Here is a 17203-nt window from a genome sequence, read left to right on the forward strand (position 1 = left end):
TTGCAAGCCGCAGCCGCGATCGGACTTCTTGAAGCGGAAATCTAGGGTAGGAGTAGGACCATGGGAGAAGTACGATCACGCCTTCACCATCTCATGAAGAGTTGCGAAACAGTATAGAGGAGGCAAATGGCAGAGGAAAATGTGCAGATGGTAATAGGAGAGTTTGCGCGGAGGCGAGTGGGAGATGGAGCTTTTGGGTTTTTAGCTACCTGTCGAGTCAAACTCGTGGCTACACAAGTTGGTGCGATGTGAGAGAATGGCGAGGTGGTGAGGTGAGGTCACATAGTGGAGCAGGTTGGAGCTGGTGACTGACCCCCACCTGCCCGACCAAGCTGGAATGGAGCCACCCTGTTGGCTCCCCCACCTATGACATCCCTGAGGGTCCACCAAAGACAGCCCCATCGTTCTCAATAGGTAATATCTACCAGAGCTTTAGAGAGGCCTTCAGCTTCGAGGCGGGTGCTACATAATGGGGATTTCCATGGACAAGGACGGTAGACAAACGCGAATCAATATTCTGAGTATATAATCATGTATTTCGGTGTCTTGGTCCTGATGATCTGCTCGTATGGTATCATCTAGGTAGATCACTATGACATTTAGACACATTGTTCTACGAAGAGATGCTAACTTACTACCTACTAATGTGGGTTGTGTGGGTGCCCTAATGGGATCCCTACTTATGCACGACTGATCTTTCCTGGGGGTTGGACTCCGGAAGATGCAATGAGATGAGATTGACCTTGTTTTGACCCTAACGGGAAATGAGATAGCGTCCATCCTATGTAATTCAGTTTCCCAGGGTATATAACGTTATTATCGGCCACGCAACCATAAACGCCGAATCCAACTGATTAACCACCAGCGCCGATTTGTCCCAAAAAAAAAAGAGATTATGCTCTCTCTCAAACCCCGATACATTACTTTCCAACCAGCTGGCTTCTTCTCTTGGCCACCGTTTCCGCATTCCATGTCCCGGCAAATATGTCATCGCACTCATCCTCATCGTCCGAGTCGAACACCACCTCCTCCTCGCCACCGCTCTCCCTTGCTGGCTCGAGGGACTCTTCGGGCTCCTCCATCTCGGGGACACAAGCATCTTCCCACGACCGGTGTGTCATGACCCTCTCCGTCTCGAGGATGAACTTGCCCACCTTGTACTTCTGCGACTGCTCCTTCGCATCCACGTACTTCCAGCCCAGCTTGCTAGAGCATGTCCCGCACGTTATGTCCGCCACCATATGCCACCCAGTCACGAGCTGCCTACTCTCGCTACGCCCGATGCGGATATTGAGCAGGCTTGGATTCGCCGGGGCCAGTGGTGGGGCAACGAGGAAAGCCCGGCCGTAACGTCCCGTGAACCCCTTTGAAATGATCTGCGAGGCAAAACCTAGGTCGGAGGAGCAGTGGATGCAGCGTAGCGTGTCCGGAGCAGCCCGAGAGAGCCTCTTTCTTGCTCTGCCGGCGAAATGGCCTTGATGATCCGGGGGTGAGTTGCTTGGTGTTGTGATAGGCGACCACGCAGTCGACGTAGGCGAGGTGGGACAGGTGGCGGATGAAGCGGATGAGGACGAACTTCGCCGCCGGAAGGGCAGTTTGAGTATCGGAAGGAGATAGCCAGGAAATATTGGCTTGGTAGCAGAGATGCCGCTCTCTCGCACCATGATGAAGAGAGTCCGCCAGCCGATTGCTGCAATGGAGTAGAAGTAGGTTGCGGAACTCTGATTATCCTTAGAACCAGCTGCAATAATTCGCTGCTCGCAAGCGGCTACGAAACTCCGTGGTCGTCGGGAGCTTCAGGCAGAAAACGAATTCGTTCTTGTAGTTCGATGGCAATCCACAACGTTAGGTCCAGTATGTATCGTTGACACCGTCGATCATCCGATAATCGATCGACAAGACCCCGCATACCAGTGTCGACTAAGCAACGAGTTTCGGGATGGAGGGCGTCCTAGTCCCATGCCTAAGGCCGTTGAGCAGTTTCATGGGAGACGGAGAGGAGAAGGGAGAAAAAGAAAAGAAAGGCTGGAAAGGTGACCTACCAGCCGCTTTCTGGCCTGCAAGGTGGTCATGCGGCACCTATACCCCAGATACGTCAGGTAGCTTTCGGGTGGCAGAAGCGCTTATCACTGCTGATAGGCGGCAGTCATAGCGGGGTTGGATTCGATTGGATCCAATGCTTTTAACAAGCAACCTTGGCGGACGTCAGGTGGGGTGACACCACAATAGCATCATGACTGGCAGCTCTCTGCGCCTGGGCGTTGTCAATGCAACTCCAACGCTAGCAATTCTGTTCGGTTGGGAAACGGTAGACCATTCAGAGGCTTTCTATCATGGACACATTGTTCATATACCCGTGGTATTCTCTACCTAACTTGTGTAATGTACAAACTACTCCATAGGCTCCTCGGCGACATAGTGCAGGTACGCTCCCAGCAGCTTGATGCCCTCAATGTAGTTCTTCTTGTCCAGCTTCTCGTTGATCGAGTGGGCTCCGTCAGTCGAGCTTCCCATGGGCAGAAGAAGAACGTTCTTGCCCGTGGCCTCCTCGAAAGTCAGAGTGACAGGGATACTGAACGTCATGGTTAGCTTCAATTCCTAGATTACAAGAGCATGCATAACGTACCTTCCACCCTCACGAGTGAAGTCGGGCTGGACTCCCCAGACGCGCTCGGTAGCCTTGGCAGCAGCGGAAAAGTTCCAGTGCTTGGGCGAAGCCTTCCACCACTTGCCGCAATGCTGAGCGAAGACCTTCATCGTGTTCTTGCTCTTCAGCTTGGCAAACTGCTCCTCAACATACTTGTAGACAGCCGCATTGGTCTTGTCAATGTCCATGTCGGGGACGCTGCGAATGGAGAACTTGCCAATAACCTTGGCGGGAATGACAGTCTTGGCACCAGGAGCGGAGAAGGCTCCCTCAACGCCGTGGATGGACAGGGACGGGAACCGCCAGCGGCCCATCAGGGTGGACTTCTTGTCATCATAGATGGTAGTCTTGCTGCCCAGGGACTCGTGAATGGTGTCCATGGTGAAGGCAATGCTGTCATAGAGACCCTCCTCATCTGCGGTCACGGGCGCAACCTGCTCCATAATACCCGGGATCTGGATCTTGCCATTCGTGTCCACAAGCGATCCTAGGAGGCGGACGAGGTCGGTCATGGGCTCCTGGGCGGTGCCTCCAAAAACACCACTGTGGAGATCAGCCCCGGGACCGGAAACCTCAAGCGAGTAGTAGTTGCATCCACGGAGACCGTAGGTCAAGCATGGCTTCTCGGTACCCAGCCAGTAGTTGTCTGAAATGCACACGGCGTCGGCGTCGGCAAAGTACTTCTTGCCCTCAGCCTCGATCAGCTCATCCAGACCCTCCGATCCGTATTCCTCCATACCCTCAAAGCACATGAGCAGATTGACGGGAAAGTCGACGCCGGCCTTCTGATGGGCGTCAATGGCGTTGAGCCATCCCAGAACGGGGCCCTTGTCGTCCGTGGAGCCACGACCAAACATGCGACCCTTGTCGTCAACGGTCAGGTCGAAAGGCTCGGTAGCCCAGCCGTCCGACTTCTCAGCGGGCTGAACATCGTAGTGTCCGTACACGAGAATCGTGCGCTTGTTCTTGTCGTTACCGTACCGGGCGAGGACGACGGGGGGTAGATCGAGATGCTCCTTGTGCGGCTGCTTGCCCAGCTCTCGGAGCTCGGCCTCGGCCCCAAGCTTCTTCAACTCATTGGCGAGCCAGTGTCCCATGCGGACAACATCGGGGCGGCGAGCCTCATCGGCGGAGATAGAGGGGATGGCGACAGCCTCCCTCAGGCGCTCGATGAAGTCGTTGGCGGAGCTGTCCACCTGCTTGAAGTAGCTGTCGAGTTGGGGGGCCATCTTTTTTGCTTGGTGTTCGCGGATCGAGTCTGTTAGATAAGTACGGGAGGGTAATGCGCTCCTGAAGTGCGAGGTGGCCGGTTTTAATAGAGCGTGTCCGGTTCTTACAGTTGTCAGTGCTTGCGCTTGTGTTCGACACCAACGAAAGGTCGTTTGGAGGGACAAGGTGCGGGGCATCTTGCCGACCTTCTACATCAGGCGGGCGTGCCACCTGTAGTTCTGGACTTTTGGGTGAGGTGGAGGGCTCTTTTTGCTGCCCGCCCAGCTGTAGTTGCTTTCAGAGCAGCGGGGCAGCAGGAGGCGGTTATCAACGGCAACCAATCTTTGAGTTTTGCAGTGTCAGCAATAGGCTCGTTTGAGGTACCTTTGCCGTCCGTACCGGCTTGGTGCACGTGACTGGGTGCTTGCTGCGCCGGTCTAAGGTAATTGCGGCGGGGGAAAGGTTTGTCAGCGCCGGGTCCGGAAGGACAGGCCCCATTATTAATCTCTCTCACACCCTCTTCTCCTTTCGTTGCTTGCTTCTTTGACAACCACCACGACGCTGCAACATCGACATCGAAACCGCCACCAACACCATCGCCAACCATCGATGCTGGCAAAGTGACGACTGGCGATCGATTTTCACTGACATTTCGGTCTTGTGACGGCCTTCCATTCGACTGTGACAACCGAGCGTCCTCAGTGACCGACACGTGTCCCCGATCCTGCTTGTAGCGATTTTCTCTGGATGTTGCTCTGACATCGTGCCTGTCTGCTTTCGATAGGGTTACTTGAAAAGAGAGAGGGTGTCTGGCTAACTGAAGGTCGTTCGATTCATTCTTGGCGCAGAGGTTGTTGTTGAACGTGGTGATCTGGACGCGAGAGGAGGAGTCAATCAAGGGTTGCTTTTCCTGCTGGCGACGGCCAACTGTACTCCTTATTCATCAACTCCCACATTCAGCCCATTGTCTTCTCCCTTCAAGTACAATCAGAATTGATTATTTCCCGTTTATATTGAGTTGAAAGGGCACACGAGTGCGAGAAAGAGAAAGGCCTGAAGAAACAACAAAGAAGTGTACACAGACACGCCGACAAAGCGACAATACTCACCTAGCTTTCTGAACCCTCAACGTCTTCGAACCGATAGCCACCGAACCCACCACTCGTCTTCCTTTGGGGGTGTTCCGTTACTGTCTCATCACCTCCGTTCCTCGTAGCAGGAAACCCACCGAACTTTGCAATCATGGCTTCGTCCGTTTTTTTCAAGTTCAAGTCCCAGAGGGAACCCACCCGGGTTGAGTTTGACGGCACAGGTATATCTGTCTTCGAGCTCAAGCGTGAAATCATCAACAAGAGCGGCTTGGGAGATGGCTCTGATTTCGACTTGTTTATATACACCGACGACAACTCAGAAGGTAAGATTCAAAATGCGGTAGCACTATGACTAGTAAATTCTAACCAGCCTTAGAATACGACGATGACACCACCATTATTCCCAGATCAACCACAGTCATTGCTCGGCGCCAGCCAGCGGCCAAACCGGGTGCCGGTCGTGCCGCCCGCTATGTCTCTGGCAAGATGCCTGTATCGGCCAAGAATGCTGGCCGCAGGGAGCAAGCTGCCAAGGCCTCAGTCACGAAGCCCAGCTCCAACGCCATCAGTCAAATGAACAATGCGATGACGGAAGAGGAGAAAATGGCCGCCATGTTTGCTGCTCAGACGGAGCAGTGGTCTGCTCAGCAAGAAGAGCTATCTCAGTAAGTCCTATTATAAACATGCTTGGCAAACTTATGCTAACTATCGTAGTCAAGCGCCAGTGTTTAAACCTGGACAACACCGGCCAGCAAACGTGCCGGCCCACAGGCCCCCACCGGCTTATTTGTGCTTCCGGTGTGGAATCAAGGGCCATTGGATACAGGAGTGCCCCCAGAATGGGAACACGGAGTATGACAAAACTAGGATCAAGCGTGCGACTGGCGTGCCGAGATCATTTCTATCAAAGGTAGACAAATCTGTCATCTTGGCCCAAAGTGATGGCGATGAATCAAAACGACCGTCTGGTGTCATGGTGGATGCCGAAGGTGACTTTGTCATTGCTGCACCGGACAAGGCGGCCTGGGAAAAGTTTCAGGCCAAGGCCCAGACATCATCTGCCAAGACCGATTCCGCTGCAGATAAGGAAATCGAAGAGCGAGGCCTGGCATGTTCGCTGGACAAGAAGATGTTCATAGATCCAATGAAGACCCCGTGCTGCCAGAAGACCTTTTGCAATGATTGCATCACCAATGCTCTCATTGAAAGCGACTTCGTCTGCCCCTCCTGCCATACGGAGGGTGTCCTGATCGATGATCTGCAGCCTGACGACGAGGCCTCTGAAAAGATACAGGAGTATCTGAAGGAGAAGGAGGTAACCAAGTCGCCACAGCCGGCATCTCCGACGCTGAAATCGGAAGAAAAAAACAAAGAAGAGAGTGGTGAGAAAGCTGAGGGCGATGAGCCCAAGGATGGGGAGCCGGACGCCGCCTCCAAGGAAATCCCAGCCAAGGAGAAGACAAAGTCGCCAACGCCACAACTAGCTAAATCTATGTCTCCCCCCACCGGGCCGAAAAGTATGACGGCCCCTCAAGAGACGGACGCTACAAAGCCTGACGGAGCTAAATCGGATGAGTCTAATCCCAAGAAGAGACCGGCGGATGACTTTTTGGAGAACCCCAAGATCCCCAAGGGGCCACGGGCGATGCAGAACCAACAGCACCACCAGAATCAGATGCCCAACATGATGAACGGCATGCCCAACATGGGCATGAATGGCATGGTGGGAATGCCTAATATGAACATGGGGATGCCGAACATGATGGGGATGCCTAATATGAATATGGGCATGCCTATGATGGGAATGCCAATGATGGGTATGCCCGGGTTCAACGGCATGAACGGCAACATGGGCATGAACGGCTGGGACATGAACAACATGGGCATGAATGGCATGAATGGGTTCAACATGAATGGCGGCAACATGCAAGGTGGCATGGGCGGGTTCCAGAACGGCATGAACTTCCCACAGCAGAACAACGGCGCTGACGACGATGCCTACTTCCGCAAGCCCATCAACCCGCACCGCCATCAGAACAAGCAGCGTCGGGCCCGCCCAAGCGACTATCGGGAGCTGTAAGAATATGGGTGCTGTCGTTGTCAGCACGCGGTTGACCTTCTCACCTGTTTAATATCACGAAAGGACTGTGACCCTAGATATAGCACGACAAAATACCCGGAAAGGGGGCGATTCTGCAAGCGGTTGTGGCGGGCGTTGAGGTTTAGGTTGCTTGTTGTGGGTGGTTTTTGTGCTTTCAAGGGGACAATATTTGACATTTACATGGCGTTTGCGAGGCCTGTATGGGCACTAGGCGGTTAACCAGCAACCGGCGTTGCATATGTACAATTTTTCAGGGGATTCAGGATGTCCCCAACCGGCTCTAGTAACTAGTCAGAGATCAATGGAACTCGAGTTCAAATCAAAAGTTGATGGGTATTTATTTTAATTTTCCTGCCTACTCGTGATAGCCGAGACTAGTTGTATGTCTATGTAGCAGACCGTATACCAACTCCAAGACGCTCCCCTCCGAACTATTTTAACTGGTAACTAGTAATCGTGACCTCCATCAAACCCATACACAGCTGCAAAGTGGCTATTCCGGCGGCACGTACGGCTTGATCAGCATTTCGCTAAACTTTTCGAGTTTTTCCTTGCCACGGACCTCCTCGACCAGCAGGGGCATCTTGACGACGTTGAAGTCCTCGGCGTAGAGCTCCTCGTACTGGTCGAGGTACTTGCGCTGCATCTTGCGGCGGGCGGTGCACTGGTCGCAGCTGTTAGACTTTGCGGGGAAGAGGAGCTGGTTGACGACGATGGAGTGGGTGTCGATGCCGTAGCCGGTGAGTTCCTGGATCATGCGCTCCGTCTCATAGAGGCTGAGGAACTCGGCAATGCAGACGCACACAAAGGTCGTGAGCTCCGGGTCCTTGAACTGCGTGTTGACGTCGGCGATGGTCTCGCGCAGCGACTCGAGCTTCTCCATCATGTCGTTGAGGTTCTGCCCGTTGGGCAGCTGCCCGCCCGACCCGAGGAACCCGTTGAGCAGGGGCCCGTACTGCGACGAGAGCTGCGACACCTTGGCCAGGGCCTTTTCCAGGACGGACGGGAACTGCAGGAAGCGAAGAGTGTGGCCGGTCGGCGCCGTGTCGAAGACGATGGTCTCGTACGAGAGGGACTTGACGTGCTTGAGGACCTCGGCGAAGGACATGGCCTCGTCGATGCCGGGGATCTATTTCCCGTTAACTTGTCAGCTTCCTATGTGTATACACCGCCGTATGAATCGCCGTATCTGGGAACCTACCGAGAAAGCGAGGTCCTGCATCATGCCGCCTAGGCCGCCGCCCATAGCATTCATGTCCTGGTCCTGGCCGCTCTCGCCCTGACCGGCGAGGAGGTCCTGCATGCTGCCGTTGGGGTCAATCTCCATGGCGCTGAGGTTGTCGAAACCATTGACGAGGCGGGCCTCCTTGCCAAACTTCTGGTTGAAGGCGTCGGACAGGTTGTGGGCGGGGTCGGTGCTGATGAGGAGGACGGAGCGGCGGACGCGGGCGAGCTGGATGGCGAGGGAGCACGAGGTGGTGGTCTTGCCGACGCCGCCCTTGCCGCCGACGAAGATCCAGCGCAGCGAACGCTGGTCGAGGAGGGACTGGAGCGAGGGCTCGAGGGCGTCGTCGGCGGACACGACGGCAGCCATGGTGGGTATGGAGGCGGGCGAGTAGCGATTGGGGTAGTCGGTGTAGGGAAGCGAGAGGGGCCGGTGAGATTATGGTGTAAAGTTGCGGTGGAAGAAGGACCTGGGGGAACAAGCTGCGCAGGCTGACCGGGATAGGGAGAGGTCGACGGAGGACCCTGAGGCTGAGGTGGACAGTGTGGTGCCACTTGGTGGTGGGTTCTGGAAAGATCTCGTCTGGGGATCCGTCGTCATGGAGGGGCAGCGTGGACAAAAAGACACCGCCACTTAGCGTCTACACTCAGCTGCCTTCACCCATCCTCTGCGTTGCTTCCACACAAGCAATTTGACACCCATAGAGATGCTTCTTAATAATGAATTGAGAGTTTTATTGCAATTGCTTTGATAGCAGATTATGTGCCCCCTTGTCAAGGAGCATACGCGCAACTGAGATACCGAGTTGTTCTGCTTCTTTATCGCTGCAGACAGTTCCTGAGTCCCCTGCAGAAACTCCCGTCGTCCCGTCCACATCGAGAACGGTGGCCTGTAGCCGAATCGTGCCGCCCTCGCGGTCTGAATCTTCCTTCAAGGGCTCAAATGAGGAATAGGCGCCTATTGGAGACGAGCATCCTCCCTGAAGACTTCGGAGCATGGCCCGTTCCGCCAGGCAACGCCATCTCGATGGCTTATGGTCAACAGCACCAACAAGTTGCACAATGTCTTCCCGGTCCGCCTTGACCTCGATGCCGAGTGCACCCTGCCCAACTGCCCAGGGGAACACAGTAGGATCGAGTTTTTGCGTAATCCGATGGCCAAGATCAAGGCGGGTTAACCCTGCGGTTGCCAGGAGAATGCATGAAAACGGCGAACCAGGAGCGTCAAGCTTGGCGAGGCGTGTATCTCTGAGACGTGCAGTGCGCGTTAGGAAATGGTCGCGCAGACAGAGACAAGGGTGAAAAAGAACCAACCACGAGGGTACTCACACATTGCCGCGGCATTCCGCTACCTCCAAGTGAGGCCAATTCCGCCGAACTAGAGCTCTCCTCCTCGACGAGCTTGATCCAACCACGGAGCCCGGTGGTAGCTGGTCAATGGATTTGAATTCGGAATCAGCCCTCATGACCACTGCGTCGGTAGGATCCTCGCGCTCAGAGATGGCAGCAAGGAGGAAATCCGGCGGCAGCGTCGTTGGCATGTCCTTCAAGCAATGGACAAGAAGATGGACCTTGCCAGACAGCAAATCCATCTCAAGCCCATTTGTCCAGAGGCTCTTGCCAACATCTGAGCCGCCCGTCTGCTTGGAGAGGAGCATGAATGGCGTCTGCTTATCTGCATCGCCGGCGACGCTGGCTGTGGCGATGGCAAAGGTGGCCGGAGGATCGCGTGCTTTGGCTAACTGGGATACGACATGACGGGCCTGGACGAGAGCAAGGTCCGATTTACGGCAGCCGGCAACCACATGACCAGACGAAGAAGGGGAGGTCGTGACCTCCTCTGTCTCGCGGTCCATAGCTGTGAGGTTGTGTTGTAGCGTTTGAGGTATTGAAGGAAACAAAGCCGGTGGATCTGGCCCTCGGCTCAGAGATGAAATAAGCACAAAATGAGCACATTCGGCGCACCACCGAAGCAGCATACGGATACACACACCTATTATTAATGCCCTACGTGCCTATCAGCCCAGGGATAAATTTTGCAGGGTAATTATGACTAGCTACTTGTGGAATTGAAGCACATGGGAATTCAGACAACAGCTACGAAGGCGACCGTTAAGGTCATCGGCATCCATCATTTGTGCTTACTGACAGCAGGCACGGGAGCCATCATGTGCGGGCAGCATTCTTAACTCGGGCTATATGCGGACAAGTTGGGCGAACGGCTGCTGCCTCGACGGGCCTTCCTTTTTGCGCTGGACATGAAAGTGCATACTAGGAGTAATTAGTAGGTAGGTAGGTAGGTAGAATGAGATGGTCAGATGCGAGAGTTTAAAGCTTCGAGTCGAAGGGTAAGGAACTGGACAGAAGCCTCCTAGGAACCTAACAATAGCGTGGCACCCCCTGGTATACGATACCACCTAGGTAGGTAAGGTAGTAATACTGCTGCATAATATACTATCGACAAGCTCAGGCCCTGGGGATCTCGCCTCACGCCCTCGCCATAGATTGAGTGCTGGTGGATACTAAACGCAGCAGCGGATACCCCCCATGTATTTATTACCTGACTCGCATTCTAGGACGATAATGAACGTAAGCGTCCGAGCTACTATGAGTAACTCCAGGAACTGGACGCCACCATCACCGCCCGGCGCCTTCTAGCGGCCGTCCTACGGCCTCCTCCACGACGGAACGCGGCGGCCAGCGTGGCTGAGGGCTCCTGAGCTGATCATCCAGGTAGGACTTCAGTCAGCCCCAGAGTCCTGAGGCACCTGGGCACATGGCATTCAGGCCCTCAGGCACTCACTTGCTTTTATTAATATTTCCCCTGTCACGGATGTCCCCGTAGATCCTCATCCTCGGTATTCCCCGGTTGAGCGTCTTCCCATCTCGATCACGGCTTGACCGATTCACTGGCTCTTCACCACCTCTGCCCCGCATCGAAGCAATCACCCCGCCATCGAGCTTCTGTGGCACCTTCTCAGTTCTAGCTCATTGCCTCACTCACACTCACTCCTTCACTCAAAAAATACAAACCACAAACCACAAACCACAACCACCATCATCATGTCCGGCAAGGACCCCATCACCTGCCACGTCCTCGACACCACCGCCGGCCGCCCGGCCAGGGGCATGCGCGTGCGCCTCGAGGGCCCCGTCTCATCGTCCTCCAGCCCCGCCTCGTCCTCGCCGTCGTCGCCTGCCGGCGGCGTCAAGACGTTCGAGTCGCTGACCGACGACGACGGGCGCGTCAAGGTCTGGCTGCCCTACAGCTCCGAGACGTCGTCGGGCGAGGTCCCCGTCTACACCCTCCTCGACGTGCTCGCCAACGTCAGGGGCCCCTCGCGCTGGACCCTGCGCTTCGACACGGCCGGCTACTTTGGCGACGACAAGACCTTCTTCCCCGAGGCCACCGTCGTCTTCCGCGTCGAGGAGGGCCAGTCCTACCACGTGCCCCTGCTGCTGAGCCCCTACAGCTACACCACCTACCGCGGCAGCTGAGGGTGTCTGGGGTGCGAAATGGGCCCCGACGTGGGGTCGAGGCTGTGAACTCGGGCGTTTTGTCCGAGTTGTTGTACAAGGAAAAACACTGGCAAGCCCGCAATGCGAATCGTCACATCATGGAACGAAGAAGCCACCCACGTTTTGATGATGAGCATCGTTTGTCTACCTTTAGTATTCGAGATATATAGCCCTCCTCCCATTTTTCAGTTTCGGTTGTCCAGAGTACCACCCCGAAGTCGAAAGCCAAATACAGCGAAGCCCTGGGGCTGATGAAAACGCCTCGGGGAAATTCCATGTCCCTATAACCAACCATGTGTATATATATATATAGTCCTCGCGCCAACTCCGTTGCTGAAAATCATTCAACAAATGAAAAATAGAAACGAGAAAAAGGCCGTCACATCGTGCATCGTATAGTCGGGAATTTCCTTCAAGCCTTGGACTTGGCGCGCAGTTTCCCGATAAACGACTTGCGCTTCTGCTCCGGCTCCGGGTCGTGCATTTCGAGTGATGTGTGCGGCGTATCATCCTCCAGCTCCTCCTTGATAGACTCGACGCTCCCGGTGCCCTCCTGCGCGCTCAGCGACGTGGGGCTGGACACCATCACGTCGCTCCCGCCGGGGATGATGTTGGCGACGAGGGGCAGGATGCTATGGATCCCCTGTGAGGTGGTAGAGTTCTGGCTCATGGTGCGGCGATGCTTGCTGAGCATGGAGAGGCGCCGGCGCTTCATGAAATGCTCGGCAGACAGCGAGTCGGACGAGATGACGGCGTTGGGGGAAAGATCCGCATCCGGGTGGGGGAGAGTGGTGTTGTAGTCTGATGGCGAGTTAGTTGCTGGCCCGAGGCGACCAGGGGATATACTATGTAATATTAATAGTGGTTGGTGTATTCTTACCGTCGTTGAAGGGCTCCGGGAAGCCGGTGTCATGGGTCCGGCGGCGGGCTTTTTCGATCGGGGTCGGAGGAGTGGACATGATCTGTGGGGCAGAGCCGGGATCAATACGAAGCTGCCCCTGTGGCATAGTTGGACAATAGTGTAATGGTGTCGAGCAAAAGAGTCTGGACTAGGTAGGGAACGCCCATAGAGCAGGAAGAAAAGAGAAAGGCCACAGTGACAGGAAGAATGGACCGCCCAGGCAGATAATGGGGGGTTCTAACCTTGGTGGTGGGAAAGTATGTTCAGCAGGGGACAGTGGGCATTTGACGCATTCGTAAACGGGAATAAGATGCGCAGGTGGTGAGCACTGAGCACTGATGAGCAGTAGTGGAATCGTCGGGTGGTCCAGGGCGGCCAATTGTCAATAAGAGTGAGGCTCGGGGTCAAGGTGTGCCTTGCACATTACGCACACGAGGCAAAGAGGACAGACTCAAAACCGAGAGCGAGTCCCAGTCACCGGGGCGGCAGACGTGACTTATATCGAAGGCCGAGGGGGTGGATGCGCAAGCACCGAGCACACTCGCCTGTTTCGCCTCTTGGCGTGGTCATCCGTCATCAGGCACTCTCACCACTAAGCCTTGGGGTGCATGGGCATGGACCAGATGGCCCCGGGTATATCGGGCATGGCTGGTCTCAGCGCCGACAGGCAATTATGGTTCGAACGGCATCCGCGACTTACCACAGGGCCGGAGAGCAGGGCCTGGGCAGGGTCTGGGCACTACTACTATGTACGAGTACTAGTAGTGGTGGGCAGGCCCGTTCGTCGATGCGGGACCCATCCAACCTGCGTGTCTGAGAATCGCCATCTGGGGTAGGTCCGTTGGGGGCGCCAATATAGCGTGGTGAAACCCGCGCACACTGGGATGGGTCAGCTACTTTGTCGTGCAGCTCAGCTGGCACGGTTGTGTGCGGCGTCGGTGATCCATTGCCTTCACTGGCAGTCTCTGCTAGCGGTGAGGGGAGAAAGGTCTTCTACCAGGTTTCTACCAAGTCTGCGAGTACGGAGGACCCGTACACTTCTCCATCTTGCCCCGTCCTGGTCTCCCCAGGCGGCAGGTCGTGCACTATAATATTAGAGATGTGTTACCGAGAAAAGCAAGGTGGCGACAATCAATGACCGGAAACTAACACCCAATGATCTAGGACCATATGGAGATGCCGCCAATCAATAACACAGCGGCAGTGCTGGTCGTGGCCGTTGAGACATTGGGAGCTGACGACGACGTCCCGCTGCCAAGAGGCGCCGAGCCTCACCAAAGGCAGGAGCAATTGGAACTAAGGTTGGCAGCTCCTCCCTCAAAATCTACCATAATACGAGTATTACTTAACTGCCCTACCTACCACCTAGGTACCCAGGTGCGTAGTAGGCGTCCAGTTAGTAGGGGCTTCTCGCAGTTATGTTTCCAGTCCAGACAACTGCTTTCATGCATCCCAGGTCTTCAAGTTGTGAATCACGGTATCCCCTAGGACTCATTTCTGCCGACAGTTGAATGTCCGATCATGCCACTGCCGTCTCCTCATATCCACAAGTGGAATCGTGAGTGCGATCTCCGGACATTGTTGAGCTTGGACGCGTCATCAAGCGACGGCTTTTGTCGCTCGGAGGAAATGAAGTCCGCAAATACATACCAAGTTCGCATTACTTGGCCTTTGCTTGGCCGCATTGGGTGCCGAAAAGCCGAGTCTGTATTCGTATGTACAGAGTAATAACTGCAGCATTGGTTGCTGCTTCTTGAAGAGCATTTCAAATTCATCTTGGCAGTCCCCAACAACAGTTTCATGAAGCGCTCTTTGTTTGCTGCTGCCCCAGGAAACACCGCCGGCGTCGAACAAGTTCCTGGGACTCTTATGGATTAGCTGACAAGCCAGATACATACGAGTACTACATAGCAGTAACCAGTAACGCATCGATCCATATCGAACTCGGCAGCGAAACTGTATGCGAATTGCGCCCGCGACCAGTAGCAGGCTTCGGACCTCTCGGGCTGGACTTGAAAGGCTGAACACTCGCGGCCGTCGTCCGCCATAGGATTGGATAGCACGGGGTGAAACACAATAACCCCGGAGTTCCCTTTCGGTCTTGACCAAGTCAAGGCGTGCAAAGGACGAGTAATGGTAGTAGCAGGTACTCAGCAGGTACGTACTTGGTAAAAGTTGAAGCGTTGGAAAACGACGTGGTATGGAATATTCCGAGTTTCCACCGGTGCTACCGACTCGCTCGACGCAAGTGCGCAACCTTAATTGTAAGCCTCAGCGCGGAAGCCACAGCAACTCATATGGTGCGCCACAAACGCCATGTCAAGTCTGACGCTGTGCCCCACTGCCCCCTGTGGCATCCAAAGTCGGCTGTGCAGCGCAGCGCAACATTGTCGTCCAAGACAACAGTCATTCATCTCCCACAACCAACCTGTCGCTCTCATCAACACGGCATCTAACACCATCCCCCGTACACCGCGACCGAGTCTTCTGCATCATCAAGTTGACCACCACCGGAGTGCGACACATCTGTCACCCCACGCACCATGGACGACTCGCCGCGCGGAGTCGACCATGTCGACTCCATTAACTCCAACGAATCTTCTTCGGATCAGCCGGACAAGAAGAAGAGCCGCCGTCCCGCCAGTGAGTTGGCACCCTGATCTTATTGGAGGACTCTGCGACTGATATATTCTATTTCGCGATAGACACGGCGTTTCGCCAGCAGCGGTTGAAGGCCTGGCAGTACGTTCCAATACACACTCCCCACAGCGTCGTTATAGGCTCACCATGCTGACACGGTCTCTCCCAGGCCTATCCTCACCCCTAAGACGGTCCTTCCCATGTTCTTTTTGATTGGGATCATCTTCGCGCCCATCGGCGGTCTGCTGTACTGGGCGAGCACTCAGGTACGTTTTATATTTACAGCCTCCCACCTGACAAGCCGCCACGAACCTTGTGCCCCTCCTGACGCACGTTCTTCAGGTTCAAGAGATCCGTCTCGACTATACCAATTGCGTCGATGAAGCCCCCGATTATAACAAAGGTTTCGGAGAGATGAATGCGACATATGTCAGCGCCGCCTTCAAATCCAAGGACAAAGTCAATCCCCGTTGGGCCACCAAGCGCGGCTCGGTCAAGCTGCACTCCGGCATTAGTGCCACCACCGACCTCTGCTATCTACGATTCACCATTCCCGAGACCATGGGCGCACCTGTTCTCTTCTACTACTACTTGACCAACTTTTACCAGAACCACCGCCGCTACGTCGACTCGTTTGATACCGACCAGTTGAAGGGCGACGCTCGCACTTACCAACAGATCAAGGATTCCAAGTGCGACCCCCTGCAAGTTGATGAGGATGTGGGGAAGCCCTATTATCCCTGTGGCTTGATAGCCAATTCCCTCTTTAACGATACCTTCAGCACCCCGGTGCTGCAGAACCCCCCAGATGCCAAGAACGACGAAACCCGGCCTTACGAGATGACCACGAAAGGTATTGCGTGGGAATCCGACCGTAATCTGTACGGAAAGACCAAGTACAAGCCGTCCGATGTCCTGCCGCCCCCCAACTGGGAGAAAGCCTACCCACACGGGTACACCGATGAGCAGCCTCCGCCGGATTTGAAGAATTGGGAAGAGTTCCTCAACTGGATGAGGACCGCAGGCCTCCCCACGTTTTCTAAGCTGGCAATGCGAAACAATGATGAGCCCATGGAGAAGGGAGAGTATGAAATTATGATTGGAGATTGTACGTGGTTTGGTTCGACCTATGTTTCTGTTTTTTTTTGCTAACCATGTTGCAGTTTTCCCCACCAAGGAGTACAAGGGCACGAAGTCCGTTCTCCTCAGCACCCGAACCGTCATGGGTGGCCGGAATCCTTTCCTTGGTATTGCCTACATGGCTGTTGGCGGCGTCTGTATCCTTCTTGGCGCCATCTTCACTGTCACCCATCTTATCAAGCCAAGGTTTGTCTTATCCTTTGCCTAGTCGAAGACACCGGCTGACCATTTCGCCTCACAGGAAGCTTGGAGACCACACTTACCTCTCGTGGAACAATGCCCCGGCGTCCAACAAGCAGCAAGGGCCATCGACTGCCATGGCATCGGGTCGTGCCCTCCCTGGCGAAGCTTAGTCGGCTGCCTGCCAAGATTCTCACGTCTTCTTCCCCGTGCCAACCTCGCCGTCCTTTGGGGAAGGTGACACAGTGTTCTAGTCCTTCATGATCTACCCTATGGCGTACCTCTCCCACTCACAAGGCATCGAAGGACTTTGCTCTCGACACCCCTTGGGCTCGTGGGAGAGCAGGAGAACCACAGAGGGGATGACACCCTTTTCAACGTAATGGGCTGTATGACTACCTTGAAATTTATTCGTCAGTGGTGATTTTGTTGGATTCCAGCGGCCGATTTTTATCGCGGTGAAGCACCGTACGGGCATTCTTTTTTCTCGTGTATCTATTATTCAACGCCTGGACGGCCACCATTGTCGGCTACGCTGTTTCTCGAGCGGG

At 54.9% G+C, this 17203-nt stretch overlaps 8 protein-coding genes across 8 annotated transcripts; 3 read left to right on the forward strand and 5 right to left on the reverse strand.

Moving 5' to 3' along the window:
* Nucleotides 1–920: 920 nt before the first annotated feature.
* ACO1O0_002161 (yippee zinc-binding/DNA-binding /Mis18, centromere assembly-domain-containing protein) lies at nucleotides 921–1664 on the reverse strand (the record flags this gene model as incomplete). Its single annotated transcript, XM_083191638.1, has 2 exons — nucleotides 921–1474; nucleotides 1577–1664. The coding sequence occupies 2 exons, from the start codon at nucleotides 1662–1664 to the stop codon at nucleotides 921–923; spliced, it is 642 nt and encodes a 213-aa protein (XP_083052852.1).
* Nucleotides 1665–2391: 727 nt separating this feature from the next.
* Nucleotides 2392–3876, reverse strand: ACO1O0_002162 (metallodipeptidase; the record flags this gene model as incomplete). Its single annotated transcript, XM_083191639.1, has 2 exons — nucleotides 2392–2572; nucleotides 2627–3876. 2 exons carry the CDS (start codon nucleotides 3874–3876, stop codon nucleotides 2392–2394), a joined length of 1431 nt encoding a protein of 476 aa, XP_083052853.1.
* A 1222-nt stretch (nucleotides 3877–5098) lies between these two features.
* MPE1 (cleavage polyadenylation factor subunit MPE1 domain-containing protein) lies at nucleotides 5099–7027 on the forward strand (the record flags this gene model as incomplete). Its single annotated transcript, XM_083191640.1, has 3 exons — nucleotides 5099–5270; nucleotides 5324–5612; nucleotides 5662–7027. 3 exons carry the CDS (start codon nucleotides 5099–5101, stop codon nucleotides 7025–7027), a joined length of 1827 nt encoding a protein of 608 aa, XP_083052854.1.
* Nucleotides 7028–7541: 514 nt separating this feature from the next.
* On the reverse strand, nucleotides 7542–8642 carry GET3 (guanine nucleotide exchange factor GET3; the record flags this gene model as incomplete). Its single annotated transcript, XM_083191641.1, has 2 exons — nucleotides 7542–8177; nucleotides 8250–8642. 2 exons carry the CDS (start codon nucleotides 8640–8642, stop codon nucleotides 7542–7544), a joined length of 1029 nt encoding a protein of 342 aa, XP_083052855.1.
* A 955-nt stretch (nucleotides 8643–9597) lies between these two features.
* ACO1O0_002165 (uncharacterized protein) lies at nucleotides 9598–10128 on the reverse strand (the record flags this gene model as incomplete). The annotated part of the gene is made up of 1 exon (XM_083191642.1): nucleotides 9598–10128. The coding sequence occupies one exon, from the start codon at nucleotides 10126–10128 to the stop codon at nucleotides 9598–9600; it is 531 nt and encodes a 176-aa protein (XP_083052856.1).
* A 1207-nt stretch (nucleotides 10129–11335) lies between these two features.
* ACO1O0_002166 (hydroxyisourate hydrolase) lies at nucleotides 11336–11770 on the forward strand (the record flags this gene model as incomplete). Its single annotated transcript, XM_083191643.1, has 1 exon — nucleotides 11336–11770. The coding sequence occupies one exon, from the start codon at nucleotides 11336–11338 to the stop codon at nucleotides 11768–11770; it is 435 nt and encodes a 144-aa protein (XP_083052857.1).
* Nucleotides 11771–12203: 433 nt separating this feature from the next.
* Nucleotides 12204–12750, reverse strand: ACO1O0_002167 (uncharacterized protein; the record flags this gene model as incomplete). The annotated part of the gene is made up of 2 exons (XM_083191644.1): nucleotides 12204–12592; nucleotides 12672–12750. 2 exons carry the CDS (start codon nucleotides 12748–12750, stop codon nucleotides 12204–12206), a joined length of 468 nt encoding a protein of 155 aa, XP_083052858.1.
* Nucleotides 12751–15235: 2485 nt separating this feature from the next.
* Nucleotides 15236–16825, forward strand: LEM3 (ligand-effect modulator 3 family; the record flags this gene model as incomplete). The annotated part of the gene is made up of 6 exons (XM_083191645.1): nucleotides 15236–15335; nucleotides 15398–15434; nucleotides 15502–15598; nucleotides 15675–16440; nucleotides 16496–16658; nucleotides 16714–16825. 6 exons carry the CDS (start codon nucleotides 15236–15238, stop codon nucleotides 16823–16825), a joined length of 1275 nt encoding a protein of 424 aa, XP_083052859.1.
* Between the last annotated feature and the right edge of the window lie 378 nt (nucleotides 16826–17203).

This window comes from Amphichorda felina, assembly GCF_050947745.1.
Source record: "Amphichorda felina strain 45539 chromosome Unknown scaffold_2, whole genome shotgun sequence".
NCBI classification, from domain to species: Eukaryota; Fungi; Ascomycota; class Sordariomycetes; order Hypocreales; family Bionectriaceae; genus Amphichorda; species Amphichorda felina.